We start from the raw sequence: 18,344 nt of genomic DNA on the forward strand, positions 1-18,344 counted from the left end.
AGTAAAAGTGACAGATCCAGCAGCCAGACCTTTGCCAGCAATGATGACGTTGACGGATGCTGGTCCTGTTGGCCCATTGTTGATGGTACAGTCAATACTTGATCCTGTTGCGGCAGTTACGTTGCAGACAGTTGATCCGATGATGACTTCATTGTTTTCAAGTGTCGCGGCATCAAAACCGGACCCGGAAATTTGAACTGTATTTCCATGAGAACCTTTGAAAATAAAAAGAACAATAAATTGAAGTTAGCCTCAATTATCTTTGAAAAAAAAACAAAGATCAATTCTAGTGGTAAACAGAAGTGATTGTGCAAAACCGACGTAAGCATATTTGCAGTTCTGATAACCCTAATTGTTATGGCCTTATTGTTGTGATGGAAATGCTTTCAAACCAACGTAAACTATTGTCCATTACGACAATCTTATATCAGATCAATAAATGTGTTAAGTAATCAGACCTGCTAATATTTACATATTGTGTAAACCCTCTTAGACTCATTGAAAGCACCGTTTGTTCTTAGGCAAACTTTACTTAGAATTAGTTATAGTGTTTGTATGGAAATAATGTGGCTTGCGTTATGACATAATAGACGAACATTTGTTGTCTTTTTAAATACATATAGGGATTTACATATACCACTTCCATGGTTCAGTAATATTCAATGCGCTTCATTGCGCTACATTTATTGCAATAGATGAGACCGTGTTACTATTTTAAACAGTACAATTCGTATGTTAGGGGCTTTTACGTGCTTCCTCTATAAAAGTGTGCGTTATAGCTCAAAGGCAAGTAATCTTTAACACCCTAGTCACGTGCGTGTTAAGGGCCTCAACGTAAAATCACGGCCAACTTTTGAGATCAAGAATCGAGACACCAACTGTCTCTTGGTTTTGTAAAAAGACAAGACACTATATAAAGCCGTGCCATCATAGGCGACTTGTCGCTTGTACATATACCAATAAGGCAGTGCTGAAGATTAGTCCAGAATGGATAATATGTCCTTTAGGTATATGTCAAAAATGTAAAGTTTTCATGACTGCTGGTGTCAGGTTCAAACTAGAAAATAGACTTTATTGAGAAGAAAGGGTCAATACGTTTTCAAGCAACTCGATGTTTAACTGACCTGATGTCGGACTGATGCTGGAGACGGATGGAGTGAATCCTGATTCCCACTGGAAGGAGCAAGAAGATTGGTCTACACACTTAGTGGGCACATCGTTGATGAAAGCGATGACTTGCGGTGTGTCGTGATAAGTGCGGAGCAAGTCGCCCATGATGGGATCGAACCAAAGGCCACCGTCTCTGACCGTCTCCACGGTGACTTGGGCATCAGTGCCGGTTATCCTGCTGTCGTCGACCTAGTTCATGAATTGGTAAAATAAGTCAGGAAATATTTTACAAAAGCCAAATAACACAATTGTTTGTCTCTTAACTTAAAAAATACTCGTCTCGCCTTGAGTAAGACAGCATGTTTGGAAATCGGAGAACAGGAATCATAAAAAATAATAAAAGATGTAAAAGTCTTTGGGTGGTTAGAAGTCAAATCTAAATACGAAATAACTACCTCCATAACAGGCTGGTTCCCAGTATGAGAAAGCATCTTGACTCTGTAAGTGAACTCCGAACATGTTCCGGATTCTGTGACTTCGGTGAATCCGACGCTCATTGAGTTGAGATTTGCCACAACGTTGTCTGGATCAAGCTCTACTGTAACAGGGATGGGGTCTGGGATGTCGGGGGAATATTGGAAGGAAAAGAGTTCATGATGTCATTATGTGGTAATCGAAAAATCTAAAGGGATTTTTATATTATGTATAGAGACCATTTTTGTCATTGAATTGTTAAATGAAATAAAAATTCATTGGTAAATTTATGAAGCACATCAGTAAGGCGATTATTCTGTCTTATTAAAGTTACCATTAGCTCCAAACACTCTATTACGTTTAATATCAATAATACTGGAAACGATCACTTCTTTTACGAATTGTATCGAGGCGTATTCATCTATTTGACAAACTAAATAGCCATTATCGGAAACTGTTTTACCATTACCCACAACTAACCACGCCTTTTTATTCGTTTAAAAGACAACAATAAGTAGCTTTCCCATACATTTTTGACATTTTAACGTTTGCATTTTGTAAAAAGGTACTTCTCACCACCATACTGGAGAAATGGGTATAGACCAAATTGAATATATTCACTGCGTTTTAAAAACAGTTGACTATCGATTTTTGTGATAAAAACTAGCACATCATGTACAAAAAAACTGCAACAATATTATGGTAGCAGATATTTTAAAAATCAATAGTTTAGGAAGAAAGATAAAGCTGTACCAGGGCTAGTTCCGTCCTTGAAGGTGACGCTGTACGTTCCTTCAATAGGAGGTGAAGCCGTTTGCGTCTGAGAGACTTTGACCTTTACATTTCCTCCATTTCTGATGGTGTAGGTTGATCCCGATCTCTGAAATCAGAAAAACAAACAAAAGGGCATGAACGGTTTTGTCGTACATCATCATCATCATCATCATCATCATCATCATCATCATCATCATCATCATCATCATCATCATCATTATCATCATCATCATCGTCATCGCCAACATTTTAGGCACAGCACGAAAAAAATTGTGATCTAAATTATTTGAAGGCATTTTATAAGTTATTAAAAAGCTGCTTGCAGAGCAATGTGTTTCAAATGATATACTATAGATTCATAAAAACGTGTCTTTCAGTGAGATAAAAAAAATGGTTGCGATATGGGCGTTTAAGATTACAAAAGAGATAACCACATGTAATTTAAGAAACAAAACAGGCATTTTGAATTACTAACATGATTTATAGAAAAATATTTATATTTATACGGCGTATAATGCTTTTCATGACTCCTCAGCAAGCCATAATGTAGCTCATCTAATGTTTGGCCGTCATTTAGCATTATATCCATAAGGGACTCATTCGTACTTAATTCAATTAGTGTGTGCCAAGTGCTTTACACATGGAAACAAGCGATGCCAAATCTTGAAGTACTATCCATCTAGTTGCTAAGAACGCTCACTGTCATTTAGTTTTTACAAAGGACAGGGACTTATTTTCATAATTCTACCACGAACAATCAATTTTGGTCTAAACAAAACAAAGCAAACAATAAATCTTACTGTCGCAGCGGCTACTTCAAACAGCGGTAGGTTATGTCCACAGTGGTGAGGCGAAAGTTCAATTTCATAAGCAGAGGGAGGATTGCCGGTTGACGTGACAGCAATGGTATTCACGAAGTAGCTGTTTGGCTGGACCTGGGGCCGTCTCATATTCATCACGCCATCTTAAATAGAAAGAAACCGAAAACGCATACATACTAAGATCTTTCCATTTTCTGGCAGTATGCCCTATGTAAAACATGGAAGCATTATTGCTATCTGTTAGATATGACGGAAATATTTGTAATAGACGGCATCTCTCTCTCTCTCTCTCTCTCTCTCTCTCGTTTCATGGACATTATGACGAGAAAGAAAACTATGATCTGTCCTCAGACGTCGCCTCACGAACAGGTGCGCGGGTTAAAAACAGACGACTATTATTTTCAAATTAAAAATTTTTACCTAAAAGAGCTTCATCCAGAGGTCGTTCCCTGTTGAAAAGGACGTGGTCAATGAAAAGGTCCTCTTCTGAGTCTTTTCTGAAGGCTTGAGCATAGTTCACCACAATGCCCGTTCCTGTCACCTTGGCGTCAATCAAAGTAAAGATGTCTTCACACCAATAGCTCCATCTGGGTTTGATTTCAAAGACATTAGTACATCTCATTTATTATCAATTTGTTGGTGTTGTGTTGTTATTGTCAATCATGTGATGTTTAGATAGTAGGAAAGTTAGAATTTATAGAATAAAAACTGAAACTGCGTTACATAAATTTTTAATCGAACGTTCCCATAATTATATGTAGAAAAGCTGATTCTGCGTATCGTTTGTCTTGTTAGGATGATAAAATTCAGTTTCACGAGCAAAATAAAGGATTACTAAATTTATCACAAGGGTAAATGGGATTCTTTCTTAAATCAAATTGTATTGAATAATAATAACCTTTCGGGATTGTTGTTGTCCACGTTGAATGTTATGGACCCAGATGCCTCTTCGTCATTGGTATCTGTATACACGTACCCAACTTTGACATAGTTTACCTCTGCAAGACCCTTGTATGCCAGGCACATCTACACATTGAAAAATAATGCACATTAACAAAACAATCACGACGATGTATTATTTTAATCAGCTTAAAAACACAAACACATTGTAAAGATCCATGAGAGGAAACGACCTTCATTTAGCCTCTCTAACAACTATGCCATAAGCAATATGCCTTTGTACTAATCAGCTTAAAGCTCTTTCTTGAGATGAGTAAATACACTTCTTTTATTACCAATATTGTAAAACTTCATAGTTCAATGGACAAGCTTTGAGTTTGTTTGTTTGTTTGTTTTTGTTTTTGTTTTTGTTTTTTTTTTGTCTGTTTTTTTGTTTGTTTTTTTTTTTTTGTTTTGTTTTGTTTGTTTTGTTTTGTTTTTTTTTGGCTTTTTTTTTAGAGTTGTGAGCACTACTTATTATGTTCATCACTTTCAAAACATACCGCAGCGCGATCAAGAATTCCTCCCACCCCCACCCCCGGATACATCTCTCTTTCTCTCTCTCTCACTCTCTCTCTCTCTCTTTGTGTGTGTATGCCTCTCTCTCTCTCTCTCTCTCTCTCTCTCTCTCTCTATATATATATATATATATATATATATATATATATATATATATATATATATAGCCGGTAACAGGGCAATACGAAGTAGTTTGACATGTATAAAAATAGCAAAGAAATATTTGGACCACTCACGAATCTGTTGGTTGAAGTGGCAACTCTGACACCCACGGCATCCTCTTTATTTCCCTTGTTGTAGATGTAGCTGGGATTCTTGGCAGAGAAACGTCCACAAAATGGCTCTTCGTCAGACACTCTTCCAGTTATCCAATCAGCGTCACTTTCAAAATCAAATATTTTCCCACTGCTAAGCTTGGGGTGGCACCTGACTCCAAACAGGTCCTCTAGAGCTGATTTGACCTAATTGTGAAAGACAATAAATGTTATTTTTTTTAGGTTACTAGGCTGGTTAGGGCTGATTGAAATGTCGTTAATGGGTATCAAAATTATGGTCTCGTCTTTTTACTTCTTGTATTACACTTTATTTTGTTTGTTGTTGTTGTTTTTTTGCCAGACGAAATCGGTTATACGAAAATGTTTCTTAATACTCAATTTAAAGTATTACCATAGCGGGCTAATCCCTTGCCCATTCTGAACGTTTTGCTTCATAAATTTTCCGCTGGGAACTGGGTAGTGATTTTTACTCATTGTCCAGAACAGAACTCTGTGGTGGAATACATGGGCTTAACATTGAAATCATTATCATGTAAATGAATTATTTTACGAACTTTAAATGATTGTGCAAGAGAGCAATAATCAACCACGAGAGAGAATCAGTTTATCCCGGATTCAGTCCCTTTATAATTAGTGACTGACAGTCCCGCTTTTATGGGACTGGTATCTCAAAGATGTGACTTTTTTGTTTTCTATATGTTGTGTAATTTGTAAGTTTTTATTCACTTGTAGAAATCATCAAGACCTTTGAAATATTGTTTTCATACATAGTGTTCACTGCGTTGGCCATAACCAAGGGACACAATCGGTAACAAACGCGTTTCCCTAATAGAACTTGATACTAACCTCATCATTGGAAGCTCCAACAGGAATAGGGGCGGTTGGGATGCCGTCCATTATCAATGTGAATGTTTCAAGGTCTGGAGCCCCTTCTGTCGTCCTGTCAAATGAGAATGTCAAGTCGCTGGAAGGTCCGCCTACAACTGTTGCGTTGTATAGACTGATTGCTCCTTGAGCAGATGAAACATTAAACACTCATATTATTCTCATGCATTCCAATAGCATTATTGATACATACATGTAATACATTAAATCTTTGTTCAAAATAAATTATAATATCTTCCTGAAAATCGGCAATTCTCTCACAGTGGAGCAATAATGTATTTGCGTCTATTTTCGAAAAGAAGTTTCAGAGTATGAAACCTAATAACAAGATTTAAAAATATGATGGAATTTGCAAAATTTAAGGCATCTGCATCATTGCGTCCTTATATTATTATATATCCAAAAAGTAAATCGGGACATATTTAGGGAAAGTGGGCAATAGTAATGGTTTCAAACACTTGCCAGAGCGCGACAGTACTGATTGTACACACCTGTTGGTGAAATACTTAAAATTAACAACATACTCTTAACTAGCGACAAACAAAAAAATAGTTAACAAACCGGTAGATGAATCTGACGAGATTACAAGGACAGTATCCGATCCTTTGGTTTGTACTTCCACTTCCAGCTCGAACTCAATGTTTGGAAGTTCCTTCAGCTCGGTCTTGATGTCTTCACTAGCCACAGCACTCAACTGGATGGGAGCTGGGTAAAGCATAATAAAAACAATGCCTTGATGCTTGGACACATAGACACTCTTTCTACGTAACTTTAATGATGTTAACATGAAACTAGTAGCTATAGACAATGAAATATAAGTCTCGAGAATTTCAACAGGGTACATTGAAAATATTGAGTCAGTGATGAAGAAATGAGGGATGATAAAGACAAATAGCCAATACGTGTTCTGGTATCTCGATCAAAGAATTGATTCCTTAAGATAAATAACATATAATGATTCACTTGGAAACTGCTCGCTTTTGATTAATCAGGGTTTGGGGCACGATAAGTGTCAGAAGTATAATATATCTCTGCTCACCCGTGAATACTCCATCGAGGCCCACAGCGAAATAAGCATCGGGATTACCAGAAATTGTTATTTCCTGCACATCTTGAGTCGAGGCACTGGCAGATCCTGACGAGCTAACTGTGATTTCCTATTGGAAAAGAAACAAGACAATATTATCAAGCTCTGTATTAATCTAATGTATTTTTAGAATACAGACAGTGAAATTGATTTTTTTTAAAAATAAAGAGTTGTTTTTAAAAAATGTTGTTTACAAATTCTCATCTTTTTATGTTATGTTTGTTGTTTTATTATATTTTTTTTAAACGGAGACCTTTTAAATCTAATTATGGATGTCACTATAGTGCAGAGGTTAGGTCTTGAACTCACAACATATCATGGGTAAGCGCTATAAATATGCAATCTCTTTTTTATACTGAAAATGAGAACGAGAATGATACGTAGCTAAATTTAATTTACCTGTATTTCTTTAGTGACGGTAGATGTAAATTTTAAATCTTGTATTTCATGCTCTGCCATTCCTGTGTCTTCCTCAGTCAGGTCGGTCTCCATAAGATGTGCAACCACTGAGACATAGGAGTTTGATCTGCTACTGCCGTAATGGACCTCCATATAATATCTAATGAGGGATAGGCAGAGGAAGTGAAAGAAAAAAGGATATAATTTAACAATTAAGCATTAAACTAATAAAAATATAAACGGGATCACTAGAAGAATGTTTTAAAATGAAATATTCTGCATTGTCTCAGGCTGCTGCTTTAAATTAAACTAAAATAATTAATATAATGAAATGCAGCTATATACAACTTCACCCCGACACAGGCAGGATTATAAATGTATACATTCTTATATAGATATAGACATTTTAAAGGGTTAAGTTGATATAACAGTAAATAGATAATAGCACTTACTTGTTGTCTTTTGTCAACGAGTAAACAGATGATTCTCGTCCATCACATGAAGACCCAGATCCTGAGATTACAGAGTTCTGAAAAAGAACATAATTTATGAAATGTAATATTAGCATGCAGTCATTTATTTTTGGGACTAAGGCATAATATCTTGTTCTATATTATTAGTGATGTAAGCTTGATGCTAATTGCAGCTAACATGGGTAGTTATATAGAACAGTAAAAGCAATGTGACCCAAGCTTCATTGAAGACCAACATGGCATCGCTGTTATTGCGGTCTGGGTGAATAGGTAAAGGTCCGAAGTTCAACACTAGATGATAAGTCGTAACGGGAGAAAATTTGATTTGGACGAAAAGCAGTCGTGCTGGTTAAGGGTTAAAGATCTAGTTCAAAATAGATATGAGTGGAGGAAATTTTTCGATGGTCTAAGACTACCCAAGATGGCGGAGGGAATTAGTCACTCACCTTGTTAGAAGGATCGTGATCGGAACTCATGTATAATGTTGCCGTAGAGGCCGCTTTCAAACAGAACTTGTAGCTCCCAGAGTATACAGGAATGAAATAGCCAACCATGAGGACGGCGTGTTGGGGCCAGTTAGTCGCTGACCAGGATGAACTATCGATGTGCTGCACCTCGGCTGTTTGCTTGTCAATGCTACTGGCGTCGGAAGTTCCATTCACTACATAAGCATAAAACCCTCGTCCACCTGTTACAAGAAGAATAGATAAAATATGTAGGCCTACCTATGCTTTTGTCTTTTTGATGCATTGTGTGAAGGAAAAATTCATACTCGGAATTATAGAAACACAAATTAGTATCTAGGCGAAGTTGATATCTCTCATTGTCATTATGGGAAAATTGTAACAACACAATCACCATTTTGAGAATGATAGTTTGTATTTGTAAACATAGACACAAAGCCTTTTTTTTTAACTTATGAACCATCGTGTGTCGCGACGGGCAATATTGAGTCACAACGATAGATCAATCAGAAATGGGTTGTATTATTGCAAAATAATCATATTTCAGAATTTTTCTCATTATTGGTAGATAAATACAAATATGTATTCAGTCAAATTAAGATATAAGACTTTTTGAATTGATTTCCTAAAAAGATTAAAGAATCCCACAACCACCTTACTAATATTGGCCGATACCCCATCACCTCTGCTGATACGTACCTGTGAAGTGTGAAATCCCACTAGAAGCATCCGCAGGAGTGCTGCAAACCATTTGGGTATCTGTGATAGATTCCACCATACTGCACTGTTCGTCTAGAGAGAATATAAAACCAGTGTGCCATTTTGATTGAATACGAATGTATCTATGGAACAATGATAATATAGCATGGTATATCTATTTCATAAGATCCAAACAATTGTGTATATAATGTACCAAACAAAGCAAGAAAGGAAAATACAAGAAAAAAAATAATCCCAAAAAATCAGTCTACCTCGACTGGGGATCGAACCTCAGATCTTCTGATTACCGGTCAGACGTGCTACCATTACACCACAGAGGCTCCCAATAGTTGGGACAATTTTAATACCTATATTCTTTACAAGGGACACGTTGTACGCTGTGAACCCTCGCTTGCATCAAACAACACACACACACACACACACATTGAACACTAGGGGACGAGGACGAAGATATTTGATATCAAATTCAAAAACTAGGGAGCAGGCACCTGTGTAAGATAAAGATATGAACAAGTCAGAGTGTATGAAAGGTGCCAGACAAAGCAAGAAAGAAAAATACAAGAAAAAAAACATTTCAAAAGTCAGTCTCCCTCGACTGGGGATCGAACCTCAGACCATTATCTCATTCGTCTGTAGTGTTTCTTTCATTCATCCTGCTTTGTTGATAAATGGGAAACCCGAAACGTTCATTTAATCTGTTTTCGTATATTAAATTGAAGCTTACATTCAATTTCACATTGTTATTTATATCATTTTATTAACGCAAATTAACAGATAACACATATATTCAACTGGCCAATACAATTATTGATGCGCTGATATCAAATCAGATTTAATAAAAACTTTTATTTTGTTGCGTTGACTTCACTTTGATCATGTTGAACACATTTGTTCTATTTACGACGAGGGTTATTGGTTATGGTCAAGGTCATGGGCATGTATTTTTTCATGGTTTTATTATTTTCTTCTAGACATGTGTCTGTAACAAATAAGTGCAGCCTTTTGACTCAATTTTCTAAGCTAATACGGTGTTAAAAAATTATCATTATAAAATCCCACACGTTGTTGAGAATGGAATTGCGATGCTAACCTCAACCATAACATGTTGCGTAGAAATCGATCATTACCCGAGTCTTCCACTCAGGCAGGGCAGGGCATAATGTTACGCCATGACTGGAAAGATCAGCTAGAGAACTTGATCTCATAGATCAAGAAAATAATATATCAGTGCTTGTTTTATATACAATTAAAGAACATTAGGACTTGACGCATGAATGACGACATACAAGTACCAGCTGGTATTAATGTTACCTGGTCTGACTACACAGTGGTCAACAACCTGGCCATAATCGGCTTGACATAAGTAAATCTGTCCACAGCTTTATCTTGTTTATGTTTTCCAACAATGGCGTCAAGATCCCTGATATGTCTGTTGTTTCATAAATGAATACATTGCAAGATTTGCTCTTTTCATAAGATTAAGAGATTAAATGTAAAACTGGTTCGCAAACGGCCAGAGTTTAATTTTACATTACTGTTCTTCTTTCCCATCTATTTAGAAACCGTAGCATTTCCAGAGTTGGAAGAACTCTCGTTGGGACGATCTGAGGGGCCCGTTTGAAGAGTTATTAACAAGCCAGACCAGGGGATGACATCAAATACTATTCATATTAAACCTTTAGAGACGAAATCAGAATATTAATTTTAATTTTAGGACAGCGATAACGCTGTTAACGACCAGTTACTAACTTTACACCGTAGTACGGCGAGAGAGTGTGAGTAAAGAGCCTTTTCCAAGGATTCAAATATGCGCCGCCCAAAGAGGGACTCGGATCTTAGACCTTCCTATCCGAAGGCGATTGTCATACCAAAGGGTCTTATTTAGATCTGGCAAACCAATCGTCTCCGATTTACTAATCATTATGCTATGTACTTCTTAACAGTTTGGTGTCATGGATCAAAATTACTCCACCAATACCAATTCCATCAAGGATCTTTGAAAGGTTTTAGTCGCATCTTTGTTACCACAACTACTGTCTTGATGATATGCTTTGGCCTGTCTGCTGAGCTATATTTTACGTAATGGACGAAATTTTATATTAAGAGAAATTCTGATTTCGCCTGTAAAGATTTAGTATGATTAGAATTAGATGTCATCCCTCGATGTGGCTTGTGAATGAAAACTTCTGATCGTACCAACGAGAGTTCTCCCTACTCTGGAAATGCTACGGGTTCTAAATATTACTATAGCCAAGGCCTATTACAAAATATGTGTTTGCATGTAAAATATCTCGAACTCCGGAAATACTTTCAGATTAACGGATTTCAAACGCTCTAAAAATTATGGGTTCTCAAGTGACCTTTGCCCCGCATCGGGATTTTTAAAATATAGACACTGACTATAATTCTCCTGTTCAGGTCCCAAACCTTGTCAAAATATTATTCTTAATAGTCACACACTTGCGTCCAATATTATCATTTTCTCTAAATTCATTTTATCATGTTAATCGAGTGACTTACCAGTGACTAACCTTATCATTGTATAAAGTACTGATTGAACGGATTGTTTATTTGAACGTAAAAGGTAGACTAGTATATAGACTACGAGGACATTGATCCGTCGTGTGTTTGCTCGGACGTAAAGCGCTCAATAACCGGAACGCAATCAATATGACAAAAGCTTTCCACAAACCTAGACAAAACGAGATTGACCTAACACAATTTGGCATTATGATTATATTACTTAGACATATTAGCGGAGATTACCGTATATTGAGATTGATTGGTATGTGTAAATATAACGTTTGATTAATATAATGTTAGAAAGATAGCGATAGAGATAGAGAAAGATATATATATATATATATATATATATATATATATATATATATATTTAGATTGATAGAGAGAGAGTGAGTGAGTGTGTGTGTGTGTGTGAGAGAGAGAGAGAGAGAGACAGAGAGAGAGAGAGAGAGAGAGAAGAAGAAGAAGAAGAGTTAGTGATATTTCGACAGTGAACCTTAATTCATTTTTGCCACATGGTGTTCGAATTTTTAACGTCCAACTGTGATTTAAATTAAATACTATGCGTGACGGAATGTGGCAGATGGGCACAAGACAGAGACTTCTTCCGAAAGACTGTGTGGGAGGCTACGTCCAAGTGATATGCCACAGAGAGAGAGAGAGAGAGAGAGAGAGAGAGAGAGAGAGAGAGAGAGAGACTATCTTTTTAAATATACACTCACAAGTCCGGACCAAAGGCCAGACGTATGGCCTATCTCAATTTATTAAATTAATATATAAGGTGTTGCTATTGGTTCTTGGTTGTATATTTTTACATGTTTGTACATTTGCATATAAATATATGTATACATTGTCGCCATAGATTCTTGACATAGTGTTTATACATTTTTATGCATGCCAAGTCTTTAAACGAATTTCCATTTTTTTGATGAATAAAGTATATATTATTATTATTATTATTATTATTATTATTATTATTATTATTATTATTATTATTATTATTATTATTATTATTATTATTATTATTATTACTATCATTATTATTATTATTATTATTATTATTATTATTATTATTATTATTATTATTATTATTATTATTATTATTATTATTATGAAGTAAGGATTAAAACAGATTGAATCAATAACGCATATTCTCCGAAACTGATATCCATAAAAGTTAAAGCTGGCCAAACGTTTCTTGCAGAACACATGTTTAATTTCAATGGACAGATTAAGACAACTCGATATGTCAACAGTTTTCAAATATCTACAACCAAGTTGGGGTTCTGAAGTCTTCATGTTTCAATGGGTTTTTTCCTTTTCCTGTAGGTCCTATATTTAAAAAAATATTAAAATTAAAATATTCGCGTGGACAAGGAATTTAGAAAATGTCTTTGTTTAGTAATAATTGGAAGCTTTTAATCTTTTCCTTACCCCCGACCATGATCACGGCTGACGTCACAGTTTCATCAAAGTGCTGTCCACTGACCGTGATGCGTGTTCCACCAGCCGTACTACCTTGGCTCTGGGACAGGCCGGATATCTCTGCAGGGAAGGCATTGTAAAAGGGTTTATAAATAAAGAAATGAATGAAAAAATAAAGAGATAAATAAATAAATAAATAAATGTGACTCATCGCCTCAACGAGGCATCCTGTTGGGGTTATTCAGATAGGGACAAACGAATTTAAAGTAAAACCGGCTGGAATTAGAAAAACGAGACTTAAACGTTCAGTGAATCTACATTCATTTTTTACAAGAAGGAACACTGATTAGACTATGCTAATAAACTTTTATCCCGATACAACACCAAATTGAGACAATAGCTCAAAAGATATGCTTTTATAGGGCGCTTTTCCACAACGCCCCATTTTGAGGACCTCAATAAGTTAACTGACGTACTCTCGAAAGACACGCTTTTAAAAATTTGGCCAGAAAACTCGCTCTTCAAACATCGATGGATTGAAATGACCCTCATCTCTGCATAAGCTCTCAAACCTGGAAACTCCCAGGGACCTCTGTCCCAGGTTTGAGAGTTTTGCCAGGAGGAGGGTCATTTTAACCGATCTATATTTAAAGGACGAGTCATCTGGCCAAAGTTTTAAAGACGTGTCTTTCCAGAGTACGGAAGTTAGCTGATTAAACATAGGACCTTAAATTATATGAAATCAGATTCCGTTCAAAACAGTAAGCTCATTGTGTGCAATTTACTCGACCAATATCAATTATTGGCCTCGTACTCATTCAGAATGACTATGGATTAAAGTATCTATTGGTTCTTTTGAAAAGCAATGTTAGACACGTTAAAAAAGGAGCTGGGTCCTATGATGTTTCTTTTTTTCAAAAATCAGCTTTTACTTAATAGTCTTTTCTATTCATGTCACTGTCTTATCGAGCTGCGAATGTATTAGTTGGTAGATGTTTTCTTATTTTGACATTAAAGAAAGACATACAGTAATGTGGTAGATTTAATTTATGTTTACTAGGATTTTTTTAAAACCACATTAACATCACAGTAAATAAAAAGGAATAGTGCTTTACCTGTATACGATTGGTACATTCCAATTCCATTTCTATGGACGTGTTTTGTTGTACCGTCTGGTTTGGATCTGAAAAAAATTTTTTATTACAGACGGATTTTGAAAATTTGATAAAGAGATTATTCTAAAATGATGCACCTTGTGGAAAGTCATCATCATCATCATCATCATCATCATTTCCATTAGCATCATCATCATCATCATCATCATCATCATCATCATCATCATTATGCTCTGGCAGATTTTATTAATAATTACTTGAGTCAACAAGTGATATTATTACCCTTAATTTTTAACAAATACAAGTTACTCATTTACCAATTTGTAAAAAATAGTTTTATCATTTTCAGATTTGCCATTAATTCTGCTCTCGTCGGCAAACATTTAATGTGGGCTGTACGGAACAATTTTGAACCTCAACCCTATTTTCTAAAAAAAAAAAGAATAGCTAATAAAAGAAAACACGCACCTTCCATATTCGTTGCTAATTAGGAAACTGACTTCATTGTTACCGATGTAGGTACCTTCTGTTAAACATTTCATCCAGCCATTGCTTCGATCCAGCGTAATTCCGTACCTTGTTGAACAAAATATAAATTGATCGAATTGATCATTTATGACACGTCGTATCAATATGGTATTATGACGGAGTGTAGCGGATGTTGAAAGTGAAGTTAGCTCTCTCATTACTGAATATTTTCATTATTTATTGTTCTCGAAGTGTCTTTCTTTCACGACAAAAAATAAAATTGATCTTTTTAAAACTCAAACTCAAAATCAATAACTCCTACACAGAATTCGTTTAGTAAGACAAGCTGTAAAAAGCAGCGTTGAGTTATTATAACTGAAACAAAAATCTTTATTCAAATTGTGTGATGTAAAGAAAGGTAGATGGAAAAATATCGGTACTGAATTCGAAAGAGAATAATATTATACTCACAATCCATCGTTCTCCATATCGCGCAGTTCACATTTCTGGCCCCCGTAGTACACCCTGAAACGAATTGTGCAAAATGTTATCAATAAATTATAATTTGGTGCTATTCTTTTACCTTAAAATACGTTTAAAACTGTTATTTAGACTTATTGACTTATTTTTACTTACATAGGTACCTAGTAAATACCAATTTCTTTTCAATCACTTATTTTCTTACTGGCCATCCTGTACGGGACTGCACTGATATGCTTTATATATTACCTTAATCTTCTCTTTCTTAAAATGTTCAGTTGATTTAATTTGCATATCATAGAATGGAAGTTGTTTAAATCTATTTGGCCAGACAATATTGTAGATCTTTAACTGACATCCAATGAGGATTAAGTTTGTCTCTTCCTGTTATTCTGGAAATTTCTAATCCATCAGAATGGGTTAACATGACTTATCCTTTAATAAATAATCCCTTCTAATTGTTAATTGAAATTAACTCTTTATAAGACGCGTTCAATTTCATTTTAACCTGACATGATAACCTTTTTATCACCAAGAGATACGTAACAGGGATGCAACTCAAACTTTAAATCCTTGGGGGTCTTTATTTATAAGGAGTGAAATCTGTTGCAAGGCGATATTATTATTGAGTCGATTTTCGTTATGGTAAGAATCAAATTTGCAGGTCTAATAACCCAACTTGTTATTGGCTCATCATTGTTGTAATGGAAATACGCACAAACCAATATTCTCTATTACAATAATGTTAAAACAGACCCTTAATCGGGCTAGATCAGAACAACAAATATGTTCTTTTCGGTATGAGTCTATCATTGGTGTTATGATTACCTTAGAATGATGTTTTCAAACTCGTCGGGCTCATTGGATCCGTATTTTGTTGTGATGATGTCACCCTTGATCTCCAGGAAATTTCCTGAAAATATTACATGTATATTTCAATCTTTAACTGCTACAACCTCTGCACCATCGGTCATCTCAATCTCCCCTTCCTTTCCCCTCTCCTCGCCCAGATCATTTTCCATTTCTTCTTCTTCCTCTTCTTCTTCGTTCTCATCCTGGCAAAAAACCCTCAAACATGGAATTTCGTCAAATCTCAGGTTTGAGAGTTTTTGCCAGGATGAGACTCATTTAAATCGATCGATAATTGAAGGACGAGTTTTCTGGCCAAAATTCTAAATACGTGTCTTTCCAGAGTACGGCAGTTAACTGGGTAAATAGGCAAAAACTGATAAATCAACTTGGCCTCACCTGGCATTCCAGACACAGGGGATATACTAGTGATGGTAGGCGTGCAGTCTTCTGACGTTGTGAACTTGCAGTCAGCCTCGTCATCACAGTATTTGTCCGATGCAACATCCTCGCCATCCACAGAGACTTTCACATCATACTCCCCTGCAGGCATCGGGCTATGGAGAACAAGATAATTAGAATTTGATAAATATATACATTCCTGCTATACAATTCTATTCTATGCTTCTTTTTGTACCCAAAAGCCTTCACAAAATTAAAGTTCTTATTGAACTAAATATATGTTCCTGGCTTATAGTACAAGTCTATGTTAGGCAAGCCATTTTGACTCAACATTAGCAGCCGCTTTCGTCATTCGGGTCCTCACTCACATCTGAGTGGAGGAGAGTGATTCTTGAGTACACACATAGATCCAATTCCATGACAATGCGCAATGTTCCTTCGTAAAATATTACAATTTGGTCATGGACATAATACAAATGGATGAAGTTATTGACAGCTATTTAGACATTTTCATCGAAATGAGTTTTATTGCAATGTTATGTATAATCTCTAACAGGACAATGGATAGATGATTTGGTTTATTTGTAACGGGATATAAAGATAATGATGATGATGATGCTGATGATGAAGACGATGACGATGATGATGGTTGTGGTGGTGTTGATGTTGTTGGCAGTGGTGGTGATAGTGGCGATGATGAAGACGACGATGATCATGGCGATGATGATGATGATGATGATGATGATGATGATGATGATGATGATGATGATGATGATGATGATGGTGGTGGTGGTGGTGGTTATGATTATGAAAAGCCAACTCACAGTGTGTAACACATGATTTGAGTCTCATGCGATCCATCAGGGTGGATCTCACAATCATAGCTTTTCAGGGACGAAAGTCGGACTCTACTGCCGAGGTCTTCGTTGCCAGCACCAAAGTTGAAAAAGTTCCGGGCGAAATCTGAAAGTAATTGATGAATGTATTGTGTGTGTGTGTGTGTGTGTGTGTGTGTGTGTGTGTGCGTGTGATTAACTTGCAATGCATTTCAATAGTAAACGGGCAGTTAAGTGCAAAGGGTTGAGGACTGTGATATTGTTTAAAAACGCTGTACAATGTCCTTTTTTTTCATAATAAATCTCGCTTATCCAAAGAATATTGCTATCATAAAGTTATTGAAAGTCGCTGTTCATGTTTTGTGTAACAGAAGATTCGTACAAAAATTGTATTCAGTATTGACATGATCTCGTTTTGCTTGATTATTGTAGATATGATGGTATAATTCAATGATTTCTTTTGTTGTCATTGTCCATGTAATAGTACCTCCATAATTAACAATATTTTTGCTTACTTTTTCCATAGATTGTCACTCTGGTTCCTCCATTGATGCTTCCACATTGAGGGTTAACACTGTTCACTTCAGGAACTGCAATTATACACAAACGATTGTGGACATTAAAAACTAAATATAATGAAAACGATAACATCTAAATTGTAGATGTTTCGAAATACAATTGATATGAACCAAAAGGGAGTAAGATAAAACTGACAATCAAGAGGAATGTATACAGTATAAAATATAATTCCCCTTAAGTCTAGTATTGAGCCAATAGTAGTATTATATACTTTTGTGAATGGGGTGAGAGGGCGCATTCGTGTTGTTGTATTTTTTGTCATTTTCAATCAGATGTTGGAAAAGGTTTAATAAAGATTCTTTTCAAATGTTTTTCAAGTTATTTTTTCTCACTTGTCGTTGTCGTTGATACGATTGTTTTATTAACTGCTAATTTCAAATAAAGATTATTTTCTTTCGCATCGGATGCAGTTATTTTATTTAAGAGTTAGACTTGGTCACGCTTTTTAACAGCAGTAACGTTTTTTGGGGGGTTTTTTCAATTCAATGTTTCACCCATCATTTAACATCACAACTTGAGCACTATTCGTTTCCACCAAGACAGCAGTAAGATCCATACGAAATGTAGCATCGCTGTCTTTCCCCTCTTGGTGGGAACCTTTAGGTTATGTGGTAGGTTTAAGTAAAAATGGGTATTGTCTGTAATATTTGTCTGTTTTTTAATATCGCTGTCTTTCCCCTCTTGGTGGGAACCTTAAGGTTATGTGGTAGGTTTAAGTAAAAATGGG

The 18,344-nt window shown here is 35.8% G+C and overlaps 1 protein-coding gene and 1 non-coding gene across 2 annotated transcripts in view; both read right to left on the minus strand.

Moving 5' to 3' along the window:
- Window positions 1-18,344, minus strand: part of LOC144965481 (fibrocystin-L-like) — an 88,329-nt gene that overhangs the window by 57,728 nt on the left and 12,257 nt on the right. The window contains exons 2-24 of the mRNA XM_078900861.1: window positions 17,554-17,628; window positions 17,027-17,165; window positions 16,200-16,357; window positions 15,780-15,864; window positions 14,943-14,996; window positions 14,472-14,579; window positions 14,004-14,071; window positions 12,898-13,008; window positions 8,920-9,012; window positions 8,203-8,444; window positions 7,736-7,812; window positions 7,284-7,443; window positions 6,837-6,954; window positions 6,359-6,502; window positions 5,759-5,922; window positions 4,874-5,098; window positions 4,078-4,205; window positions 3,600-3,766; window positions 3,159-3,322; window positions 2,338-2,464; window positions 1,566-1,726; window positions 1,125-1,359; window positions 1-215 (exon numbers count right to left, since the gene is read on the minus strand). The exon at window positions 1-215 is cut by the window's left edge and continues 49 nt beyond it. Coding sequence (XP_078756987.1) covers window positions 1-215; window positions 1,125-1,359; window positions 1,566-1,726; window positions 2,338-2,464; window positions 3,159-3,322; window positions 3,600-3,766; window positions 4,078-4,205; window positions 4,874-5,098; window positions 5,759-5,922; window positions 6,359-6,502; window positions 6,837-6,954; window positions 7,284-7,443; window positions 7,736-7,812; window positions 8,203-8,444; window positions 8,920-9,012; window positions 12,898-13,008; window positions 14,004-14,071; window positions 14,472-14,579; window positions 14,943-14,996; window positions 15,780-15,864; window positions 16,200-16,357; window positions 17,027-17,165; window positions 17,554-17,628 — 3,218 coding nt within the window. The remainder of the gene's footprint in view (window positions 216-1,124; window positions 1,360-1,565; window positions 1,727-2,337; window positions 2,465-3,158; window positions 3,323-3,599; window positions 3,767-4,077; window positions 4,206-4,873; window positions 5,099-5,758; window positions 5,923-6,358; window positions 6,503-6,836; window positions 6,955-7,283; window positions 7,444-7,735; window positions 7,813-8,202; window positions 8,445-8,919; window positions 9,013-12,897; window positions 13,009-14,003; window positions 14,072-14,471; window positions 14,580-14,942; window positions 14,997-15,779; window positions 15,865-16,199; window positions 16,358-17,026; window positions 17,166-17,553; window positions 17,629-18,344) is intronic.
- Window positions 9,189-9,260, minus strand: Trnat-ggu (transfer RNA threonine (anticodon GGU)). Its single transcript has one exon. It is a non-coding gene; the product is annotated as a tRNA-Thr (tRNA).

This window comes from Berghia stephanieae, chromosome 2 (genome assembly GCF_034508935.2).
Source record: "Berghia stephanieae isolate SIO BIC M18660-M18661 chromosome 2, UCSD_Bste_1.3, whole genome shotgun sequence".
NCBI lineage: Eukaryota > Metazoa > Mollusca > Gastropoda > Nudibranchia > Aeolidiidae > Berghia > Berghia stephanieae.